Here is a 26,236-nt window from a genome sequence, read left to right on the forward strand (position 1 = left end):
AAAGGAAACTGTTATTTTAAATTGCAATAAAATCTCACAAAATTACATTGTTTTTCTGTATGTTTGATCAAATAAATTCAGCCATTATGAGCATAAGAATCTTCTTTGAAAATCTATTCTAAACTCTTTACTGACCATCTAACTTTATTTTTACACTTTCCACATTTGGCATTCTCTGTGTAGCAGTTTTACGAAAAAAAAAAGCTATTCAACTTCATTCCTTCACCAAAACAGTGTAAACAGTTTGATTTATTCATTCCTCCTGTCAGCAGAAACAGAAAGTGCTGCGTGAGCAATGACTCAAGCAGATGTCCGCTCTGGTTTCTGCCTGACCCACATGTACCTGGCTTCCTCCAGAAGCTACCGGCAAATGCCACTGCCTCCATCTGAGAACAGCACAGCAGGTCATTAACATTTCTCTGGTAGGAGAATATTAGCTTCCTCTGACTGATCTGCCTTTGGGGGGTCAGCTCACCCATATCCCACTACCAGGTCCAAACTGTGAATTTCAAAGTCCCTTAGTGTACATCAATCAGCTCACAACCCTGGGAAGCAGCACGATTCAAGAAAAAAAAGTGAAGTCTTCGAGTGTTCTGTATATAGTTGGCTTTCTGTCAGGACTCAAACGTCTTTGTAGCTTGTATTTATCTAAATATGTCTTTGGAGTAAATCACAAAGCTGTCTAGCTTTTTGAAACCGGCTGAGCGCAGCCCTATTTTGGAAGACGCTTGGCTGGATTCAGAGAGGGTTCATTTCTCTGAAAACAATCAGAAGGCCTCTTCTGAAAGCCCTGAGCCAGAGCTCTATGGTTTATGTGCTTGGAGCATGTTGAATTATTAGCCAGCTATTGTGGGTAGACAAACACTGCATCACTTTACACAGAGATATAATGACAGACTTACAGTATTATCCCTTATTACTTGATAATTACCATTTATACAGCAGCAGAGCAACAACTGCTTGTTTTTATTATAGCTTTTTGGGACCCAAATATTTCAAGGAGTAGTTCACCCAGAAATGAACATTCTGTCATTATTTACCCACCCTCATGTCAGTCGTGGCCAGTCATTATAATGAAAGTGAACTGGGACTGTCAAGCACTGTAAAAGTAGTTCATATGAATCATGCACTATATTCCCAGTCTTCTGAAGACATACAATTATTATGTGAGAGGACCAGACCGGAAATCCACCCTAGCTAGCTCTCTATGAGCAGCAAAAAATCTGTATTTACAATTTTTTTAAAAAATATATTTCAAAATACACACAAAAAAAAAAACGCCCAAAAATGCTGAAAAAATGTTTTTAAAAATATATATTTACATACATATATGTTCTACTAATATATATTTTTATATTTGGCCATTTTTTGTATATTTTTAAAAATGTATTTCAATTGATATATATATATAAATTGTTCAAAATATATTTGGAAAAATTTGATTTTAACTGGTGGTCGACCGATATGTGTTTTTTGACAGCCGATGCCGACATCTTGGAAAGCAGGGGGGCCATAGCCGATATAAAGCTGATATGATTTTTTTTAATTATCATTATTAATATTTAAGAAATTTGAAATCATTTGACAATGGATTAAAAAATAAATGTGTAAAAGAAACATGCTTATACTTTAGATGACAGTATTTTTTACAAATAAATAAATAAATATTTCATGAAAATATAATTAAAAAGGAAGTAAACACTGTAACCAACTAGGCAATCAGTATTCTGGGAAGTTTGTGTGCACTGGAAATCATATTTTTCAAATAAAGCCAGGGTAACATTCATTTTACATAGTGCATACAGTGAAAATGACATGAATAGGACAGTGGGCAAAAGCATAAAGTGCAGCATAATTTGAAATCATAAGTTTATAGTTTAAAGCATTCGATTCACATGGACTGACCATCACGAAGAGAACACGCAATCATGCTGGATACACATTCACACTTCCCAAGGTCTCACAACTGGATTCGGCTAAGTTTGCAAGGTCTGTGAAATTAAATGTTCATTAGTCATTCAAGGATTTGTTTAAATTATATAAATGCATATTTGCTTAATGCTAATGGTAAACGATAAAGTATTATATATAATGTTTGTCTTTCTATTACTAATAGGCCTAAAATAAAATCAATTGTTATAATACTTATAACAGTTATAGTATATATTAATTTCTTTGTTTAACCATTCTATCTGATTATTAGACAGACTTCTATCCATGTTAGACGTCAACTGTTAACGACAACGACAAACAAGACAGAGATTTTGAGCACTGTGTGCGCTCAGACACTGCCGCTCTCAACGCCTTCAATAAAAGTCCGCTGTGTAGTCAAAATAAAAGTCCCACCTCGAACACATCAGCCAAGCAGAAAAACGTATCGACTCATGCCGACATTTGAAAAAAATGACAAATATCAACCGATATATCGGCCTTGGCGATATATCGGTCGACCACTAATTTGAACACATTTTATTAAAGTTCAGCAAGCAACATATTTTAAAATGATCCCAAAAATGCAACATTGCAACATATAGGCCATTTGTATTTAGCCTACATCTTCTTGCCCATGAAGTACTTTTAGAAATATATTTTGGTTGAAACTATATAAATATTTAAGGTTGAAATTAATACCACATTTATGGTACCTTTATGCTGTTTTGGGGACTTTTATGGTATGCAAGCTCTATTCCACATTCTTTTTAAAAGCACGGCCCGCATATTCTTCCAAATTGTTCCTTTTGTCATCAACAAAACAAAAAAGAAAATCACACAGGTTTGGAATAATATTCCAAGGCGAAGGGTTAATAAGCCATTAACCAATCGCTTAACTGCGCCACAAGAAGTCATTACAAGACTTTAAAAGCACAGCACACTCGGTAAAAACAGCAATCGTTTGGAAGCACGCTATGGATAGCTCATTAAGGGAACCAATGAGCTTAATGGCTTTAGAGTGGCTGCAGACTTCTGGAGTCAAGTTTGAGATCCAGGCTGGAGCTGAGAGATGGTTTGTGTTTGCAAGGCTGAGAGAGCCAGACCCCCTGCTCATCTGTCGAGCCGAACTCCATCGCTTCGAGCCAACGGGAGCGGGACAGAGCAAGAGGAGAGAAAACTCATTGTGTGGGAGAGCGATTTGTTTCTTCTAAACAAAGAAAACAAACGTTTGGAAGGAAAATAAACTTTTCATGGATATAATGAGAGAAACAAAAGATGTCCTTGGTGATGGCAAACAAAGAGGGAAGAAAAACCCAACCTCAGCACCCAAACTCGAGATTTGATCAATCTGTATTTATGAAAGGCCATCGCCGCTGTCCAGTGGTCATTTCATGCCAACCAACTGCCAGGATAGTTGCACCAAGAAGATTAAAGAGAGAAAGTTTCAAATTGGCTGAGGGGAAGGGGACATAAGACAAGATGATGCATTCTGCTTTCCTATTCCTCTTAATGCACCAATCACATGCAACCTGAGCTTGGGGTAAAGGCAGGGAGTGGCTGGGTCTCATGGGTATCACTGGCCGAAATATCCTACACTACCAGAGCAGGGCTCGTCTCCGAACAGGAACTGAAGTTAATATAAGGTCTCATTTAACTGCACCATTAATAAACAGGAGCAGGCATGTTCAAGACTGCTTTCCAATATACGTCATTCGCTTTTCATTATTCGGACAGAAAGATCCAGCCTTCTAAGAACAGGGCAAGGATGGAAGAGCTTCTAGAAGCCTGACCGATCCCATGGATGAAATGTGTAAGTGTGCTCGCACGAAGTATGAGGTGCATTTCTGATCCCACACAGTGAAATCTGTAACTCTTCTGACATGATCTGTGAAATCGTGCTCTTTACCTTTCCCTGACCCCTGTCAGTGTTTCCAGTCCTGCTGGCCACAGACGGCCCCAGCCTCGCTCCACCTAACCCTTCCTGTGTGCGACATGCTCGGCTTGCTTTCCCCAGCTGGCTGGGCTTGAGGTTTTTAATGGGTGAGGCCATTCATATCGCACTAACGTCAACCAGCGTAACGAACCCTGACAAGGAAAGGTTAAAAACCCTGCCATAAACTGCTCCCGCCCTGGACAACCTTCATTAGGCGTACTCCGGTTTACATTTAGAAAAAGTTCAAGTGAGATGGAACAAATAAACTGTAATTTAAATTTGCTGTTGGAAAAGAGAAGAAGAGATGTTTATAGTAAACATTTGGACTTGCACCTCAGCCTGCTCATTCTCTCCCTGCAATAGACAAATATCAAAATCTAAGTATCAAATATATATTTATAATAGATAAATATCAAAAACACTAAGTGCAAATCGCCCAACTTGTTGGCAGAGGCTATTTACACTAGCTGTTGTATGAAAGGCTCATTGGCATTTTTATCGGGTAGGTTTAGGGAGGGCTTTATTGTCCCAATATAAGGTGGCATCCATTTAGTAATTTTAAGAAATATGACAATTTACTCTAAATATGCTATTATTGCATGCTGTTTTATGATGTACTCTAATAAATATCTGTCATTTTTTACACTTAAGTATAAACAGCATCTACTATTTACACTTATCGCAAAGAAAATGCTGCTATTTTTACATAGTGTAAACAGCATCTTTGCTATTTGCACTTAATTTAAATATCATCTATCGCTGCCACAGCCTTCATGAAATTAGGGATGCACAGTCAAAAATTTAGTTTATAATAGGTATTATAACAGCCAAATAACAACCATTTTGAAAAAACTGATTTTTCATAGGGTACATTATAATGTGATGGCTTACGTTTATTTGCAGCATTTATTAATTTGAGGTTTTTATCATTTTATTTTCATTTACTTAAACTTATATTTTCATATTATCATTCTGAAATTATATCAGAAAATGATTATCGGGTTATCGGTATCAGTTATCAATATCGGTTATACATATCAGCTTGAAAACGGGGCTGTCATTTCTGAAATCTAGTCTCTATAATGCCATTAATATCAAGCTAGAAAAGCATGTTCTATGAGTTTCTGTCTGTAAAAAAGATTTGCAGTTCTGACTGCTGTGACCAACCATGTGTCATACAGTATATTCCTGCAATGCAATAGCAGTAGCTTGTGAATGGCAAGCTCATGTCTAGAAATCTTTCATACCAAGGAAACTATTTTATAAAAAGCTTTAAATGCCAGAATCAGATCCAGTCAATCTAATATCTGTTGCTTCATGGAAACATTTCAGAAATGCTCATAGAACTATATGGTGGTCTGGAGTGACTCCTGTGTCACAATCAGCTTCAAATAAACACTTGTAAAGCTTAACTTGTAAACCTTTGCCCGACACAGACCAGACCTGATCACGCTAGTTATATTGACAACTGTAAATTCATAAATGAAGCATCCCCCGACTGCTAAGCCAAAAAATGTCCCTGATTCAAAGCAGAGCAGGAAAAAATTCAGAATATAAGAATGTAATTTATCCAAGGAAAATATTCCCTCCAGCACACCTTCTCCTCTCCATCAGGAGCATGGGGAGAGGTCGTGTCACATTAAGCTTGGCCTGGTTTCCCGGTCCGTCTGAAGGAATAACACAGAGAACACGCCTGCACTGACAGCATCCTTTTAAACAGCGTTTGGGAAAGTCAAATATTTAAGCAAGATCCTTTCCAGTACAATGATCAGAATTAAAACAGTGGGAAGTATGACCGCAAGCTTTTCCAGGCACGGATATCAAAGGGAAGCGATGACTTACAGTCGGCCCAGCTTGGGTGTGGATTGGAACAGCAGCTCCGGCAGGACCTGCAGCCGGTTCCGGTTCAGGCGGCTGTGAGGAAGAGAGGACAGGGGAAGGGCAAGAGTGAGTGTGGTCAAAACATCTAGAGTCAGGAGGGAAGAAACGAAACATAAGACACTGTGAGAATGGCCTTCCACGGAGCACAAATCAGTGGGTAGCTAGATTATCCAAGGCAGAAAGAGAGAGTGAAAACCAGGAACACAAAGATGGAAATGTTGTTTGACTTACAGAGCGACATGCAGACATCTGAATACCTAGATGGATGAGACAACAAGGCAAACACAAACGACACAAGGACAGACCAATCCGTCTTTCTGATTAAAGAAACAAGCCGTTGTTATCAGGACTGGCCAATAGCTACAGCCTGGGGTCAGGAGTCACAGCTGTGCTTGGGCTGATGGGAAATAAATGTACTTCCTCTGAAGATGGCCTAGGTTATCTCCAGCAGTGCTCTTTAAAGGCTATTATCACTCACATGAGCCTGGCCAGACTGACTGTGGGCTTTAGTAAGATGACTCTTATCACAGGAGTGTGGGTTCTGATGATAGGATGCAGGGTCACGGAGCAAACCAAAGGTATGTGGAGGAGGAACATCACTAGATTTTGTTTTGAGGACCTACAGCGTTTATAACACAGTTTCTTGCTGTAGCCTTCAAGCAGACTCATTCTTGAACAAAAAAAGTTGTTTTCTCTTACTAAAGCCACAGCTGCACACTTGAGCCTGCTTGACAACATATTTCAATGTACCACATTTAATTTTTGACAGGAATGAGAAAGCTATGAGGGATTAAATTAAAGTTAATTCAATTTATTGTACTGCTGTTTTACAACATACAGATTACTCATGAAACTTCCTTATAAAAAATCCTTTGGTAGGAAAACTACTTGTGAAAATTATAAAATTTAATTAAAACACACAGCATCATTTTCATATGCGTTCATATGCGTTAAAACTGTTATTCACAAATACAATGACTTTAACATGTTCTACGATAAGCTTAAGTCTTAATTTTCAGAATTTGACACTAAAATCTGCTGCTGAGAATGCACAGGAATAAAATATTTTTTTTATTCAAATGTTAAAATATATCCAAATAGAAAGTGGTAATTTTAAATAGTAATAATATTTAACAATATTAATGCTTTTAGAGTAATTAAATGTAATCTTTTCTTAAATTATGTAAAAAAAAATATGTACACCGTACACCGAATAAATATAATATGAAATAAAAACAAACTGTGCTTGCTTAAGATTATAGTTCTAAAACTTCGACATGTTTTAATGTAGATTTTTAAAAGTATTATTTTTTTCTGTAAACTTTAGTACAGGGACCAACTCTCACTTTTTACCAGTTGCTTATTAGCATGATACACATTACTAGTGTACTGGCTGTTTATTAGTAATTATAAAGAACATTTTCTGTATGACCATATTCTACATCCCTAATACTACCCAATAGGGCTGGACGATTATGGCCTAAAATCAAAACCTCGATAAATTGAACATTTTACCTCGATTACGATTAATGAACGATTATTTAGTTTCGGCTTTGTTTTTTTTTTGCCCTCATAGTTCACTGACAAGGTTTGTACTGTAACTATGATTGACTATTAAAGGTGAGATATCAGCGATCTGACATCATAGCTAACTATCAGCAGTTATTTTTTATCTATGTTCGTAACATTTCTTACTAGGTTTGGGTATCGTTTTTTTTTTTCGATTTTATCGATTCCAATTCTTATCTTTAAGTTAAAAAATCCAATATAAAAAAAATTAAGTCAAACATTTAGATGTCAAACATTTTTACAAAGCATTCTGTTGCAGCTGAATAACATGAGCAAAAAACCCGCAGCGTGACCGCCGACCGCTGCTCTCTATGCACGCTCTTGTGCTTCATGTGTGCTGCACACAAACATGCTATAATAAGTTTTGAGATTCTAAGCTACTTTAGTGATAAATCACAACACAGCGCTGACAACTAGTTTCTGTGTTCCTCTGTGCATGCGATTTTCATAGCTACTGTTGGTAGCTCGATATATTAATAATACACATCTGTTCATCTAATCGCTTGAATGTCCAAACCATAAAACAAATACAACTGACAAAGTTTAGTGAAGACGCAAGACGCAAGGCTCACCGTTCACGCGCCATCAGTATGTGTTGAACCGACGTTCACCTCCGTGTTTTGCTTTTATGAGAGCAGAGTCATGTGGCTACACACGCGCTAGTATGCTTTTAAGGGGGAAGTGTTAACAGGATTAAAAAAACGAAATAACCGACATGGGAAAATTACGTCGGTTAGAGGTTATGAATTTCGGTTTTGATTATTTTTCGATTAATCGTCCAGCCCTACTACCCAATACCAAACTTAACAACTACCTTAACTAAGCAGTAATTAGGAGTTTATAGTGGCAAAAGTCGTACTTAATAGTTAATCAATAGCGAGAATTGGACCTTAAAACAAAGTACGACTGATTTTTCTTTATCGTAGACACTCTTATTTGTCATTAATCTCACTTCAGATGCTTTGATGTCAGGGTTTGAGGGATCAAGGGGAGGAGTTACCTCAAATTTGACCCCTTTGATTGTCGAACCATGGTTTATAATCTGTTTAAGCACCAATGTTAGTCACAATGTGTAGTATGAAAAGATTTCTGTTCTTTCTGTTTCTGTATCATTAATTAGAGCACATGCTCTCATTATGGGGAGAAGCTATTTATGTGTCTGCTGGGTTACAACAACAACAAAAAGTCACAATCGGGTGTCAGATGGAGGGAATGCAAGTGGACACACTGGCCGTCTCGCCATCGAGAGTGGGTCATTAAGTTAAACACTGTGAAATTCCAAATACAAGTGACACAATGAGGAATGTAGATCTTAAGACCCATATAAACCAGCCTCACAAAACCACCACAGAGACAGATTCTTCAGAGGCGGTAAACAGACTGAGAAACTTCGGTTCTCTGATTTTGATATACATCCATCACTAACATGCAGCGGCAGCTGCTAAAAGACTCTGTTACACACCGACAGAACAGAAAAAAACATTTACAAGGAATGAAACGCCCCGAGACATTCACACATAAACAAGCTCAAGGATGCAAACCACAGTCCAGACATTCTTTGACCTTGTCCAGCGGCAGTAATAGCTAGCATGTTTGGTCTGACCCAGTGGTCAATTTCACTGGGAAGTGTTAAGATTCTCACCAGAAAAGAGCAAATGGCTGCGCTCCAGATGTCAGGGGGCAAACGAGCACGTAAACCAGCTGGACTTGAAACCAAAGTTAGGGAGGTCACCTTCAGATTTTCAAAGTTCCTTTCGCTTTTGTGAAGAAGTTTTAGATGAAAACTAACAAGGTCAATGTGGTGCTCATAAACAGCTACAAATTCTTTCTGTCCACAACACACACAGAGAAACATGTGGAATATTTATCAGGACAGAATGCGAGTTCAATCATTTCTTCTATTTGATACTTACATTCTCTCAAGCTGTTTGAGATCCTGAAATGCTCCTCTTTCGACCACACTTATTTGATTGTTCTCCAGATGTCTGTGGGGGGAGAAAATAACTTCATTATCCAATCAACTCCAGCGATTCAACTTCAACTGACATTGATTAGGTTTCTTGAATGATTGAAATGACAGTTGAAAGAGAACTAGAAGACCTCGTGACTTTTCTTTGTCACAACAGTGAATGATAAGCATGCAGCCTTTCCTCATGAAAACCAGAGATTTCTCTCTGATTTTATGAAGTGTGCGGTTGCCTCAGCAGAATCTCGTTCGTGTCCAGCATGCTTGTGATGATATACCAGAGGGTATTTTCAGAGCTCTCCTCTATTGGAGACTAGTGGAGACGCTGTCATATTTCAGGGCCCTTATAATTTTCCTGATGCATTACAAAGACAGCACATCTCCATGGCTATTTCTGGTTTATATTTGAGTCTCTTTGAATCAGTGCAGACGCGCAGTGACATGCATAGGACGCACACAGCCACTAAATTACATTTGACACCAGATAATACAAGCAATCTTCCAAAAGGAGAGACAGTCCTGAGGAAAAGTGCCTGTAAAGTAGATATCCTCTTTCTGGGTCCGTGAATGATGTTTTAAAAGCAAATGTTTAGACATGCAACTGTTTTTACAGCCATAATCCATGCTTTGTCATATCATTCTGTCAGGAAGAGAGGAGACACTTGGCTAAGCCAAAGGCTTTTTTACAAATGCCGCAGCTTTAAGGCACAATCAAGCATGGCAGGCCAAAAACACAAGCCATCCCACTGGCAAGTCTAAATTGATTTGTTCATAATAAGTGCATTCTTCGCTGATAACAAACATATAATAAAGTCTGCATCTAGCATAAATCTGAGCCTGAGTAACAATCTGGCTCATTCTTACAAATGGGGATCAACCCCTCCGTGGTTTATGTATTCACATTAAACGTAATCCCTTTCGATCCCGACCAGATGGGTTTTGGTCTGTGCTGAAGAATAATAACAGCTCTTTTTCTTCATTTTTCAGCATCTCTCCATCTTTCTGTTCTTTGTCTTTCTTGTCTTTATAGAAATGTTTTGAAGTTTTGCATGGAAACATATGGGACACAGGCAAACACCTATGCTTCACCGGGGCTGACAAGAAGAGCAGAAGACCTCTCAACTGATGAAAGGGTGAGGCAACACACATGGTATTGCTGGAACAGTCTTTGTTATACATTTATAACCAAGTGCTGGTTTATAGGAAGGTCCCAGCCCCAGGTCAGTGCAGATGACACTCCCTTGAGGACTTTTGAATGGGAAAGTTTGAAGTAAGGTCAATCTTTAATTTCAATATCTATTTTTTATTAGGAAATAAACAAATAATAACAATAATATCATTTAACAAAACCGCCCAGTCCCAATTAAAAAAAAAAAAAAAATTCATTTGTCAATCAAAAGTCACTTGGTGCAACCAAAATGCAGACACATGCCCCTCAAAAATATTTTTTTTAAAAAAAATAATAATTCTTAGGAAAAATATTTTCACAAAATATAATAATGATATTAATATTCATAAAACTACTACAACTGTTAATACTACTATTACTACTACTACTACTACTAATAATAATAATAATAGCATTTCAAAGTCATGTGGTGCAACCAACATGCGGACTCAGGTTGTAAAATGTTCTATGATGTGACTCCCCAAAAATCTACATTTAAAAAGAATGCATTATTAATTATTCATAGTATTAGTTATAATTAAGATTGTTAATTATTAAAATTATCATAAAAAAATAATAAAACATGGTGCAGCTTACACTTCTCACTTCTTTTAGCATGGGAAAATTCATGTCACAGTGAAGCTAATGCGTGGGAGAGTGCATAGGTGTGACTGGACGGAGGGGATCACAGCGCAAGCCTTCCAGAGAGATAAGAGGGTGCCGAGGCTGTTCACAGGGGCCAGGGAGCGGCTGCTTTTGGTGCATGCCATGACCGTTAATCATAAACCACCTTAAACTGCCTTGGTGCTGCCCGCCAGCCACTGCCTCGGCTTAAGACTGCTCTCTTGGGCGTTTATTTTACTCCTGTTTTTTCACTTGTTTATTTTTATCTCCATTCCACTCTCTTTACAGGCTCTCGTTCAGGAAGAAAACAGCACGGAGAAATGCATGATTACAGTCATTAAGCTGAAAGAACACTTTCTCCAGAGGAGATCACCGCTGCCCTGTGCCTCTCCGAGCAACCGTTATTTATTTATTCTAAAGGTTCAAGTTTCTGGAATGGAATATATTGTTACATACTCTTCAAACTTAAGAACAAGTTTAAAGATTGACTGCATCTAAGGCAATGACTTCATGCGAGGTTCCGTCACAGGGTCATGTTAAATGTGTCGGATTTACTCAGCTTAAATGTCAGTTTGTTTTATTATGACTTGTGCCGTAATCCTCCCGGCTTTCAGCCTAGAACCCTTTGATGGGTTTGACTTTAAAGACAACACGGAAGAGGAGGGGAACTTGGGAGTTAAAGGAAGGATTAACTGTAAGAGCGAGAGATACAGAGTGACATCTTACAGCACGCGCAGGTTCTTGAGGCCAGAGAAGTCCACTTTGGTGATCCGGGTGATGTTATTCCGGTCCAGATCCCTGGAAAGAAAAAAAGGGAGAGAGATTGGGAAAAAGGTTAAAAGCTTTTCATTTCACTCATGCTTTCAAACATAATTTTTCAAGTTTTGAGTCAGTAAACAAAGAATTTAAATACAGAGGCTCCCTGGCAGTGCCTCGGAGGCCCAGACTCGCACCAGATGCCCGTGGGGCAACACTGTTCAAAGCTGGCGTCTGCCAGGGGGCATTAGTGCCATGCTGTAGAATACTGAGTCTCAGAGGCTGATCTTGCCTCGCATTCACTGTGCTGGAGACAACTTCCATTCAGCATGCTGCTATTGAGCTGCCTCCACTCTAAACGTTCCCATAGACACGCTCTTGTGCACAGCTCTGGGTCACGTCAGCATACACCTGCCCTTTTCTGTTCTGCATGTACAATATACTCTATACAATGCAATTCTTTTCTTAATATGTTTAACTGGGACAAAGTCCCTTTCAAGGAAAGTCGGTTTACTCAACAACCATGATTTTCAATGCCTCCGGGCAGTTATTTCATGCATGCAACACTGAGTCCTATATGCTTGAATGGGGAAATCCTGAAATCTCAAAAACTGCTGGCTGTACTCACATTTAAACACCATATTTCAAACCAAGAACAAAATTTGATGTGAACTGCAACATAAAATGTTGTTTCCTATGCTTAAATAGTATTAAAAAGCTTATATTCCAGGCTGGTCTGGCCAATGTGCATGTGCAGTCCTAAGTACATAACTAACTGCTTTAACTGTAGACTGTAAAAAAAGATTTATGATGCATATCCACTTCCCTATAGAAACATGAAGCCAAAACATATGGCCACTATCATGTAATGCCAGCAATGTCATTTGGAGTCCGAAACTGCATGGTAGCGATTTGTTTGGAGTCTGAGTCGGCACAGTAGTGATTCATTTAGAGCCTGAGTCAGTGCAGTATTGATTCATTTAGAGCCCAAGTTGGCGCAATAGTGATTCACTTGGAGCCAGAATCTGCTCAGTAGTGATTTATTTGGAGGAGATTGTGCAGTAGTGATTCATTTGGAGCACAAGTCGGCACAGTAGTGATTCATTTGGAACCCATATTGGAACAGTAGTGATTCAGTTAGAACCCGGGTCAGCACAGTAGTGATTGACTTGGAGCCCGAGTCTGTGCAGTATGATTCATTTGGTCTGCGCAATAGTGGAAAAATTTATTTAATAAGTAATTAATTTTTTTTAGTTTTAATTAGTCCCATTCGTGTACATGAAGGTGGCAGGATTTATGACCTACAGTATACTGCAGCCAGACACTAGATTGCAATCAAAATCTTTTGGCTTCACTTTTCAGGACATGTATGACACACTTGGTCTCAACATTGTATAAAAAAAAAAAAACCGCTTGCTGCAATTAGTTAACAACTTTAATTCAACATTATTCCAACATTAAAATAAGTAATAATCTGTTGTTTATTTAGTTAAATTTAATTTAGTTAAGATTTAAGTTCTCTCAACATATTATAAGTTGTTATAGCTAACTGCAGGAACATTTTTCACATTGCAACTGAAGTTAAAAGTGACACCATTGGCTCTTTTATTTAGAAGGCGGGACTATTCCACCATAGTGCATGTTGCACTTTCTCCCATTTATAGTAAAACAAGGGAATGGGTCACGGTATTGCAAAAGTCTTTGTCCGGGGATGTTTTTTTTTTTTTCATACAAAAACAAGACAGCTAAAGCCTCAAAAAATGTCTGAGGAATGATATTTTGCACTGTATGTAAGCAAATCGAATGAGAAGATGGGAATAAACTGCTTGAGAGAGACAGACTGCATGGAAACATTTGTGTTTGGAAAACGTCTCCTCTTACATCGGAATGCATTATATATTACCAAACCAAGTATTTTTCCACTCTAGTCAATACTTTATCCTTTTCCCAGACTGTTTTATCAGTTTTTTCAAGCGTGTCTTAAATTGTATACATTCACCGAAATGAGTGTACATGGACTTCCTCTGTGGGCGCTGTTTACTGGAGCTCCGCTACACTGAAAAGATTAACGTTGAGAAATATACAGTACAGTGATATATAATGATGCACAAATACACTTACGCACTAACATCGGCCGTCTCAGTGTGTTTCTCATAATATACATAAACATTTATAAATCTGATTTAAAGGCATACTGGATTTCAAAAGATTTCCCCCGAACCACAAAACACCTATAAAGCAAACTAATGTGAGTCATATAGGAAACATATTACAGGGGACAGGACATTTAAAGACCCTGCATTCCATAACATGATCTTCTCCCAGACGTCGGCTATGTTTCTAAACCTAGGCAGCATTTTTGTGTGTACTAAAATGGTGATGTCTATGTAGGTAGCACATTTGGTTTTGCGATGCAACTATTACCTGCTGCGAAAAACAACCATGACAGTATCTTTAACTCCCATCGTTTGAAAATGAAATGTGAAATGTGTATAACCTGAATCGACAAAAATGTTAAACAAAAATATTCCCAAAAATGTTGTCCCAACCGGCCTAGAGTTGTCTGAACAACTGCTGATGAAGCATGTTAAGAGTTTGAGAGCTTGCGCCATGCACTGCAGCATGAATAAATTAAGAGATGACTGTTATTATTGCTTTACTCTTTGCTGACTTTATTCACGGTGTTGTTTTTGTTATTATTTTTATCATCACTTATTGGTTGTGTGGGAATGTACAGAGCTCATTTCACTTTAAAGGATTTTTTGATTGTCATCTTTATTGAGGTACACTATTGTTCCAAAGTTCGTTTTGTCTTTTTTTCAGCAAAAATGCATTAAATTGATCAAAAGTCACAGTAAACAGTTGCAATGTTATAAAAAAATTTATATTTCAAATAAAAGCTGTTTGTTTGAACTTTTCATCCATAAAATCATGAAAAGGATGTATGGTTTCCACACAAATATTAAACAGAACAACTGTTTTCAACTGTTCTCAGTACACACACACACACACACACACACACACTCTCTAAAGGTTTCTTAAGCAGCAAATCAGCATTTTAGAATGATTTCTGACGGATCATGTGACACTGAAGACTGGAGTAATGATGCTAAAAATTCAGCTTTGATCACAGGAATAAATACATACGAAAACATATTCAAATAAAAACAGTTATTTTGAATTGTAAAAATATTTCATAATAGTATTGTTTTTACTGTATTTTTGAATCAGATGCAGCTTTGGTGAGCATAAGAGAGCAAAGTGTTTTAAGAGTTGAGATCTAATTGCATACTCAAGCTACTGTATAAAATGACTGCAGCTTTTATTTACAAGTCAGGACTGATTGGCTCTGATGAGGTCTCACAGCCTTTATGAAGCTTCAAAGTTTCAGTTCCCATTGCTTGTAATTGAATTAAAAAATAACCATTACAAAGTTTCTCCTGCACTGAACTCAGAAATCTTAATGCATCATGTTCTCTTGATCTTTTAACGTCTCCACAATTCTATATATACACACACAGCGTTCCCACAAATTCTCACTCTCCCAGTCTCTCCACGTCACTCTCTTTCCGTTTTCACATGCCCTAATCTCCCAGTAGTTCCCTCTTCTGTAGTTTTGTCATCTCGTATCCTCTCACCTGCTTGCAGTGTAATTCCACTAATAACACCACACATTTCCTCCCCTCTCCCTCTATCCTTCACTTCAATCCTCACCGTTTCAGTTTTTTTACAGTACATGTTGGGAGCTAACTAAGTCCTCCTTCCTCTAGAAACTCAATCAAACCTCTGGTCACACTGACAAAGTGGAGATCAAAGATATGGCAGCCCCCTACTGGCTATTGTTTGTTTTAATTTGTTGAGGAGATAAGGTGTCCGTTCAAACAGCAGGTGTTCCAGACAATGCGCCCCCTCTAGGGTCCACCCCACCCAAGCACGCCGTTATACCACAACGCCCGACTAATCAAGGTCATAAGCCGGCAGAACACTCTCAGGACGGCACCGGACAAAGAGAACAATCTTTGCGATTTGGGCTGGAGGATATTTTGACTGTTTCGTGCCACAACTGCAACATGGTAGGCGACTGAAGTGCCCTAAGACCTCGAGACAAATGTGCATGAAGCTGCTTTTTCTGCGATACCCTCTCAATGCGTTTCCTGTCGTAATCTTGTGTTATTTTCCTCAAAGCTACGCTAGTTTAAAAGCTGATAGGTATGCTCCATTTCCTCTTGAAAGCTTCTCATCGCTGTTTGGAATCTTAAATTAGTTCCTCCTTGGGTTTGGACGCCTTAGAAGGCTGTTTTTTTATTACATGTGTCCAACAATACCAACCTATTAATATTCTCCTCATAAGATGCAGAGGTTATTATCAGAACAGATAGATACTTCAATAAGAACTAATTTTGCTTTCATGTCTGCTGATTAATTACAATTAAACGCCTTTGAGATAGGCACAGATATATGAGATTATGCTTGTCCTGTACGTTTAAATGAACAGGTTCTGTCATAACTGTCAATGTAATTCCTGCCACCTATTATCGCTTCATTAAATGACTGTATTAATTATAATTTCTCCTTCACCGAGGTAATTCACCACGGCATCTGTATGCCACTGAAAATTATGAGGCAGATGGTAAAAGCAAGACACAGATAGGGATATTTTAATAACTTTAATGCGAACAGGGTGCAATTATTTTGTGCATTACAAACGGGTAGATGCCTCATTGCGTCCTCCTCACTCTCCCATAACAGAGCTCTTTCCTTTTCCCAGTTTTCTGGAAGTTCACAGCCAGAATGCTTGTTCATTTGCACTTGTGCAAGATCAAATGAGGGGTGTGTGGGGGGGGGGGGGTATTAACGCTCTTTCATCTCCCATGAGCCATGTGGCTACCATACATCTCTGGACACAAGAAGTCCTGTCCCGGAATTCCTGAGGTGTACCTCCCAACATATTACCACCACCTCAAAAGCTCTTAACAATCCCATATTCCTTGAAATCGCCACAGGGTTCCATACACAACTTTGTTTTACCGCTGGTTAGTAGCCAGAACCACAAAAATACAATCTTCTATTTTTGATCTTTACTGTTAGAAAAGATTGGATTGAAGTTTGCATAGGTATAAAGGCCAACTCATCACTGGATGGTGGTTTCACGATGAAAAGCAGTGAGAATGAAGAAACCAGTGCGTCTATAAGTTACTCTTCTTTATTCAGGAGCAATGAGGGCAATCTCAGTGAGAGTTTCATTTAGTAGACATTTTCATTATGGCCATGCCTGAATGCGAAGGATGCTCGCTTTACACTAAGCAGAGCGGACAAAAATGAATTTTTTCTTTTTTTCTTTTTTTTTTTGAGTGTTTAACCCCTGAATGGTTTATTTTCAAACCCTGGCAGCTAAAAGCACAAGACATCCTGTTTTTCTTGCACACTATATGACTTCTTAAATTACTAGAGTAACGCTTGGCTGAGAGGTGACAAGGGCATCTTCAACACGTATGTGTGAAAGTCAATATGACAGCCAGGCTACTTGTGTCATCAATAACACAAGTCTCATCTTCGGGAGTAACCAAGGATACCATCCCACCAACTATCTGCAGACGTCATTACCGGGAAGAACAGCCAAAAAATGAGTGTCCCGGCTGACCATATTGAACAACAGCCTCTGTACTAGGCCACCATGGTTTATTTATTTGGCTTTGTGGCGCTCTGTTTCCACTAAGTTTCCTGTATAAATTTCTCCGAAAAAGATTGCATGGTATTTCTTGTATGGTAACGGATGAGCATTTACTTTGAAGTCATTACTTCCTAGGATAAACTTTTAGTGAAGCTGCTATTTAAAAAGTTAGTTAGCTGCACTACGTAGCAAACAACTCTGAATATGTAAAATGACATTACATTTTTAAAATATTTCAGATAATAAATCGCAGTAAAACATACATTTAACCTAAATACAAGCAGTGAACTAGCAAAATCACAATTTATACATATGGGTATACAACAGATGTCAGCATTTAACTAAATGGGGCGTAAAATGTTTTGAAGGGGCTCTAATGAATCAGTGAATCATTTTTAAACACTTACACGAACCATCTAAACAAAATGATTGACTAAACTAATCAAGCATCACAAAAAAGAACACTGAGAAGAGAGCATATTTTCACATGGCTGCAAAATACAATGTGACAAAAACACAGATGTACTGTACTGTTTTGTCACACTGCATCACTATGTGTCCTGTCTGAAAAAAAATCAACTACTACTCCCCAACACTTCATTAGAGTCCTCTTTCTTTCTGCCTACCGAAAGCCAAGCAAAACCCTCATCAAATCATTCAGAAACTCTGGTTTGATTCTTTTGTTTACTGGTTGCTAGCTGCAACCGAGTGTTTGAGTCCGTGATCCTTACATCACAGTAACGAAATCATAAAACCACACACGGTTCTATTCATATTTGTTAACTTAGGATAAACACTGTCACTTCTAGATACACTCAGCCACAACTAACAAGATGTACTGATGAGAATAACGAAGCCATTGATGTGTTGCTCTGGTGACAAAGCCCGCAAAACAAGAGCCCTCGTAAACCTGAAACGGCCCGGAGGCATGCGTATTACCGAATCCAGCCTTCCATTAAAGTATGACACAAGCTTGGAAGATTCACAGAATTCTGGGTCCCTGACATACGGAGTGACCTCTTCAAGACTTTTGTGACGAGAGGTCTGCTGGCTCCCAGACTCACCAAAGACAGCGCTAAGCTTTGATGTACTGCCTGAAATGAGGCACATTAAATATTTTCCGTGCACGAAAACTTTTTTTTCTCCTAAAGTTGGGTGCAGAATCTTTCCCCGAAGTCTTTGCCCACAAGCAGTGCCAGCAGCTGTCTGGCAGACTGCAGTGTGTGAACGCTCACCGAGCGAGAGACTTCACATATGCTTCTCATATGCCCACTGAGGTCAGCAGGGCACCGGAGACCACAAACCCACCTCCTGATTCGCTCCAACACCAACACAACAAACACACACACTATCCCGCTGACTGACTCTTTGCGATAATAAAAAACTGACATGAGGCATAAGCAAACGCTGACAAACGGATATGCAGTCAAGGGCGGAGCTTCCAGTTGGGAAAGCAGGAGTTGGCAGTTTCACACCGAAACTTCATTAAGACACCCAGAGTGTGATGAGAGGAAGGGAATGCTGCCTTTCTCTCCTGATCCAGCAGACCAAACACACTACACCAGCCACAAAGTGGCACATTGTTCCTGAAGTGTTAACTGCGAAAGGGCTCCGGTGGAGAGAATTTGCTATTAAATGCTACAAAGTCGTAGCTGGTGCATATTAGAGTGTGGGAGATGAAAGAGCGCTTGTGAGTGACTGAAAGGGGATATTACAGTTGCGACAGGAGCTACTAATGAGCGCAAAATCATATGAGCTGTCAAAGAAAGAAAATGCACATTTATTAGAGGGAAATGTGACTGAACTCTGGAATTGTGGGTAACTAGGCCTTGCTTAGGGCAGAGGTGCAGTCATTAACAGTTAAATCAACACTCAAGGGTGCTCTGGGAAACCTGGTGGCGTGTTAATCGTACCCAGGAGACGTGGAGACGGGCGCTTCTGGACTTTGAGCAGATTTGAAAACTGCTACTTTGCAGATGCTGAAGCGTGGTACAAAACATCTGATGAATTGCTTGGTTTTCAATCAATAAAACTGGTTATGAGAATATGCAAAGTCCATCCATCATCTTTCGCTTATCCGGGGCCGGGTCGCGGGGGCAACAGTCTAAGCAGAGACGCCCAGACTTCCCTCTCCCTAGCCACTTCTTCCAGCTCTTCCAGGGGGACCCCGAGGCGTTCCCAGGCCAGCCGGAAGACATAGTCCCTCCAGCGTGTCCTAGGTCTTCCCCGGGGCCTCCTCCCGGTTAGACGTGCCTGAAACACCTCCCTGGGAAGGCGTCCAGGAGGCATCCGAAATAGATGCCCGAGCCACCTCAGCTGGCTCCTCTCGATGTGGAGGAGCAACGGCTCTACTCTGAGCTCCTCCCGAGTGACCGAGCTTCTCACCCTATCTCTAAGGGATCGCCCAGCCACCCGACGAAGAAAGCTCATTTCGGCCGCCTGTATCCGGGATCTTGTCCTTTCAGTCATGACCCACAGCTCATGACCATAGGTGAAAGTAGGAACGTAGATTGACCGGTAAATCGAGAGCTTTGCCTTACAGCTCAGCTCCTTCTTCCCCACGACAGACCGGTACATCGACCGCATTACTGCAGAAGCTGCACCGATCCGTCTGTCAATCTCACGTTCCATCCTTCCCTCACTCGTGAACAAGACCCCAAGATACCTGAACCCCTCCACTTGAGGCAGGAACTCTCCACCAACCTAAAGTGGGCAATCCTCCCTTTTCCGACTGAGAACCATGGCCTCGGACTTGGAGGTGCTGATTCTCATCCCAGCCGCTTCACACTCGGCTGCAAACCGTCCCAGTGCACGCTGAAGGTCCTGGTCTGAGGAGGCCAACACGACAACATCATCCGCAAAAAGCAAAGTCATTAAAAAAAAAATGAAAGACTCGCATCTGTCTCTAGTTTAAGCAAGAATCAACCTGACATGGTATATTTTAAAACGAATCCAATATACCGAGGGTCATGACCCTTATTTATTTTACTCTCCACATGAAAAATTCCACTGAAAAGCCCTTTAGGGGTTAAAGGTTGGAAGGTTCAACCAGACCTCTGGCCACTGAACAGACTGGAGGCCTTTCCTATCAGACTTAAAAAAAAAAAGACTTTATACCAGATGGTTGTGATACTTAATGAACTGTCATGGCTTATCACGACAGAAGTGCCGCAGGTGGAAACAAGGAAATTAAGGATATTTTCACAGTGAACTCAAGCAGTGGTTAGAAGTAATCTAAACACATAAGAGAGTCGGTCTTCAGCTGCAGTGCGCCCCTCAACGGACTTGTGGTTCCCCAACTTCCCCGACGAATACAGCCAAGGTACATACACACACTCACACCATATGTCCATTAATCATGTTAATATTTGTGTAAACTCATTATACTGGATGAAAGAATCAGCTGCAACGCTGTTCAGCATTCAGATGTGGACACATATGAAAAGAAGATAATATCTCATGCCTCATTTAGAACATTCTGGATAGAATCAATGAAATGTGATTTTACTCAAGTCCAAACTTTTCAAACTCTCAATACAAAACCCTGCACTGAAACTCCTCATGCATTAGACAGTTTATAACAGGCTACATAGAATTTATGCAAGTTTAAACAGAAAACCTTGCAGTACTTAAAATGTATTTGTATCCTCTACAGAAAAACATGACACTGAGAATATCCCATACTTACATTAGGTATTTTGTTAAAAACTGAACCTATGCTTAAAATCTATATTTCACTTTAAGAAGAAAACTGACCTGATTTAACAACTGCAATAACACTGTTTAAAGAGGAAACCTGTCCAACTGAGCAAAGGTAACAATGCAATTTTTCTTCCATCAACTTAACAGATCTAATTAGGAAAACTATAGTAAGTTTTTACAATAGTGTCCATATTACACAAAATACTATTACTGTATTAAAGCCCATTTAATCCCACTGGTAACATTTGTGACCTGCATTCACTTAATGATCTGTTGAATTACTGATGTGAAGCGAGTTGTGCAACTATAAATGGGGTTCAGACTGTCTCGATTTCATGTGAACATTTTTTACATAGCTAGTGTAAAACGCTACAAGACCAAAGCTGATTTATTCCAGTTTGGGAGAGATCTGAGAGATGATGTATTGAAAGAGCTTATTATTGATGCATTATTAAATCTGCTCTTTCTCTAATGTTTACAGTATATGTAATCATATCATTGACCAGTGGGAAACCCAGAGTACAACTGTGATGGATTAAGTCCTATTATAAATTGTAGATTTTAAAGCTTAATTGTAAGTGGAATAAATGCACTGCTTCTTGAATTACCATTCTATTTTCAACACAGTTGCTTGTTCGTTTGGTCGATAAATAAATATTCAAACATTTATCCTTGCATCTGCGCTTTTTTACTCATTTTTTGTCTATTTTGTATAACTTTTATGAAAAGGCATACAGCTTCAATTGTATTCAAAATAGGTTTATTTAGCTTCAAAATGCATTTTTTCCCTTTTGATTTAAATTAACCGCCGACCTCAGTGTTTAAAACGTGTAACATGGATACAATTGTATTACAAACCAACAACAGCTGTAAAATGATGAAGAAAAAACTTTAATTGCATCTCCCACTCACAGTATACCTACATGAAAGTGCAACGGTGCCACTGTCTGTGAACAGAAGTACGCGCCGCTGTCATTACATTATCGGTATTCAAATAACGCGATAATAGGCGTACTTACAGTCTCTCGGCATTCCTCGGGATTCCCCTGGGCACCGTCCTGAAGCCTTGACCCTGACAATCCACATGTGAGCCCGAACAACTGCACTTATGCGGGCATCCATTCACAGTACAGCACAGCAGCCCGCACAGCACAGCCACTGTCCCCCAACACTTCACCCACCGCATCTTAAATCCTCTGAGGCTGAGAGCAGTCCAATAACAAAAGGAAAAAAAAATGCAAAAACAACCAAATAAACGAATTCGTAGGCTATACGTAAAAAAAATGTATCCGCGTCTTGTCCACAGCCAATTAAATCCCGCGCCCAAAAAACTACAGGTAGGACAAGGGCTGAAGAGAAAAGAAAAAAACCTAACGGTGTGCTACAATACCAGCATTAAAAGTTCTAACTTTGAAAACTTCTCGAAATGCATCAGAAAAAGCTTTGCTTGTTCAAACGCGAAGTTGCATCTGCTTCTCCACACCACTGAAACATTCAGATGCGCATCAAAAGTTAGAAGTGCACATTGCTTACTAGGAAAAAAGCCCTTAAAAAGTCTGCAAAATCATTCAAAATGCCCAAAACGACTCCTTCTGATTCTTCACCAATTGCGCTTTTTTGGGGGTCCAGCATGCAAATCACCATTGATAGTCTTTGAGAAACTTCAGCGGAGCTCGTACCTATTGGATTTCCAGCCCCCAAACTCTGCGCTCCACACTCCTACTGGCTAATCAGCGTGATGTCATCCTGGGACATTTGGGGTCTCGACTCGAGCAGTTTTTGGGACAGCTTCAAATAACTAAGCCCGCTCTAAACGCTCGGTAACTTTGAGGGACGAACACGAAGATATGAATTAGAAAAGACCGTGCGAAAAGAAAAGACACTTGTGTCATCTATATTTTTTGAAATCGCAATAAAACAAGACTGATATGGTTTTATGTTTCAACAAACTTAATCATCAATAAATAATAATAATTATTATTAACTAAATACACAAATTAAATACACATCCAATAAATGCCTGTTTTAACAGAGAAAGTATGGTTATTACTAAAGTTTAGATATAAACTATAGGCTACATGGAGACTTATGAAGACAACTATATTTTACTGTATCATGCAGTGATTCAGATACTGCAAAAATAACTATTTTCTTTGTGCAGATAATCTTAGTCATGTCACTCTTGAAATAGTTTCACATGATTTCTTTCTTCTTTTTTTTTCATAATTTTTGGTCCACATTTTGCTGTCGTAGTGCCCCCGTCTGGTGAGAAACTACATCTAAACTCAAATTCCTTCCTCACTATGAGAAACCACTGCTTTCACCATATTGAGAAGTTTAGAATGGTTATGGAGGTTTTTTTTTTCAGCTATGGTTTGTCATTAATTCCAGATACTTTCTTTGCATATTCACCTGAAAAATGCAGGTTATAGGCCTTATAAAAAATCAAGTTAAAGACATTGAATAGTTTGTCAGAGCTTATGTTACTTTTAATAATAGAATAAAGGTAAGTGCTACACAGAAAGTATTCACTCCAGTCAGTAAATTACAACAGATGTAATGTAATCACATTTCAAAAGAAAGGAAGTGTGAAGTGACGTGTGGCCAAGTATGGTGACCCATACTCAGAATTTGTGTTCTGCTTTAACCCATCCAAGTGCACACACACACACACACACACACAGTAGTGAACACACACCTGGTGCAGGGGGCAGCCATATTGCTGCAGCACCCGGGGAGCAGTCGGGGGTTTGGTACCTTGCTCAAGGGTCTCACCTCAGTCATTGTATTGAGGGTGGAAGGTTATTCACTCTGCCCCACAATTCCTCCCGGACCTGAGACTCTTACCCGCAACCTTTGGGTTACAAGCCTGACTCTAACCATTAGGCCATTCCCCAGCCTTTTCCTTTTTAGATGTCTAGATAGGTTAAAGATTTACTCAATTTAAACGCTAACACTGTGTTCAGACCCTTAACGAGTAGCATAGAATCCACACTGAATCAATTGAATCAACGCCCATATGCCAGATTCATTTACTTACATTATTCCTTCTGAAAGCAAAGTGAGGTGCATTAAGTGTCTGCTGAAGGCTGCAGGTATGCGAGTGAAGTTAAGCTGCAAAACATGTGCTTTACACTTCCTTTAATCCACACACACACACACACACACACACACACACACATGGCCGCGAGTCCATAAATCTGTGATTTGTGTCAATAAGGGTGATGTGCCAGATTTACAGACTGCTTTATTCTATTCACTTGTTCACGTCAGGAGTGAGGAATGTCTAGTAAGCCTCCACCTGTGGAACGCTGTGGATAATAAGCGTGATAGGGAGAGCAATACTGTACATGTGTTTGAGCTGTCTATCACCTTCTCAAAGGTCAGACTTTCATGTGAAAAACTCTTACCCACCGAGTGACCCTCAAACAGCCATGTTGCACACTTAAGCACGATCAGACTATACGGCAGCAGAAGTGTTTCTGTCTTATGCACTCAAATGTATGTCTTTATTAAGGAAGAGTGTCATTTTCTTTAGAATTCCCAAGGAACTGGACTTCAGACAGGATGCTTGTGTGCTTTGATAGGCTGAGAAAAATAACAGCTGCCCTTAGGCTGAACATTTTCAGAAAAACATACAGAGTAATAATGTGTTTAAAAACCGAGCACATGACATTACAAATAAGACAAATTGAACAAGAAAATAAATTGTGACTTATCTTTTAATCATAACTTGGCTGTTCTGAAAAAAGCTGAAATAAGTTAAAAGGTTAGTCATCAAATTGAATTGACCTATGGTTTCATTGAGCCACACATAGCAATGAAATATGCACTATAAATGTCAAAACAAAGTATCTTATTTGTAAAATGATACAAGTTTTGTGAGTTAAGGCCGGACAGTTGACATTAAACTGACCTTTCCATTTTATGTATTACACCCAATGGAAAGCAAGTGGCCAGATTATGGAAAATCTTGGCATGGATGGTGTAGACCAGAACTTCTGGCAGGGAAGGGAAAGGGCTAGCCAAAGACCTGTCTGAGGAAAAAAGCCATTAGCATACCATGAGACATGAGACTGCTTTTAGATGGAACACTTGGACATTAAAAGAAATCCAAACTTTTCAGCAATTACGTAAATCTCTCAGCCTATCCGTTTGCCATGAGGGGGAAGGGGGTTGGTTTGCCTCATATAGATTTTCCCTCACTCCATATATTCCCTTTCTTTGTCAGTTTGTATGCATTTTACATTGTCGTTCTGCTCTGTAGCTTTGTAACCAAGAGCAAGGAAGGATTTCTCATCTTCCTGGGTGGAAATTTCCTAAATACTGGAGAAAAACAAGTCAAACATTTTATTCCACAGCAAAATTTACTGTATGGCTCATAGATTTCCACTTTTGTCTTGTTTGTATCCCAGCCAGCCGCTGTTAACCCACATTATGGATCTTAATTCTTTCCGGAGCACGAATGGGAAGTTGCTTATTTCTCTCAGGCATCAGTTTGCATTGTTGTCTGGCACCTCTGTGAACTGCTGCTGGGTGATAATTGGAAAGACAGCCTCCCTCTGTAGCATCCTGCTGTCTGCACAGTGGCCACTTCAACCAGAGTCCCAAGCTTCCTGTGTGAGAGTCTCCAGAGCCAACTCTGCGTGTGCCCATGAGGCAGCAAGACCTCAGCTGCTGCTGCCACACAGAACTGCTAATTACATGCACATTGTCCAAGCTTGCATGAACAGGGGCGGGCAGGAGGCGGAGAGGGAAGAGTATCAGGAGGTGGAGAGTTGTGACAGGGGCCTGCCAGGAACAACAGCCTGGGGTCCCTCGGACACACACGCTGTCAGGGCCTGGGCCCCGTGAGTTTCTGACAGCCAGAAAGGCTCGGCTCAAGTTATGTGCTAATCCACAGAATGGTAGAAGAACTTTAGACGTGAATACACTCTTTTTGATTCTTGTCCTTCAGTTTTAGCAAACAAACACATGGTGAAACTATGGCCAGATGTTGCCTTGCAGAATGATTTGTTTGTAATTCTACAAGCT

General features: G+C 39.5%; 1 protein-coding gene across 1 annotated transcript in view; it reads right to left on the reverse strand.

The window, feature by feature from the left end:
* LOC132109303 (slit homolog 3 protein-like) overlaps window positions 1–22,906 on the reverse strand; it is a 167,224-nt gene extending 144,318 nt beyond the window's left edge. The window contains exons 1-4 of the mRNA XM_059515313.1: window positions 22,222–22,906; window positions 11,800–11,871; window positions 9,229–9,300; window positions 5,708–5,779 (exon numbers count right to left, since the gene is read on the reverse strand). Coding sequence (XP_059371296.1) covers window positions 5,708–5,779; window positions 9,229–9,300; window positions 11,800–11,871; window positions 22,222–22,388 — 383 coding nt within the window. The 5' untranslated portion in view covers window positions 22,389–22,906. The remainder of the gene's footprint in view (window positions 1–5,707; window positions 5,780–9,228; window positions 9,301–11,799; window positions 11,872–22,221) is intronic.
* Window positions 22,907–26,236: the final 3,330 nt, after the last annotated feature.

The sequence above is a fragment of the Carassius carassius genome, chromosome 29 (assembly GCF_963082965.1).
Source record: "Carassius carassius chromosome 29, fCarCar2.1, whole genome shotgun sequence".
Taxonomy (NCBI): Eukaryota; Metazoa; Chordata; class Actinopteri; order Cypriniformes; family Cyprinidae; genus Carassius; species Carassius carassius.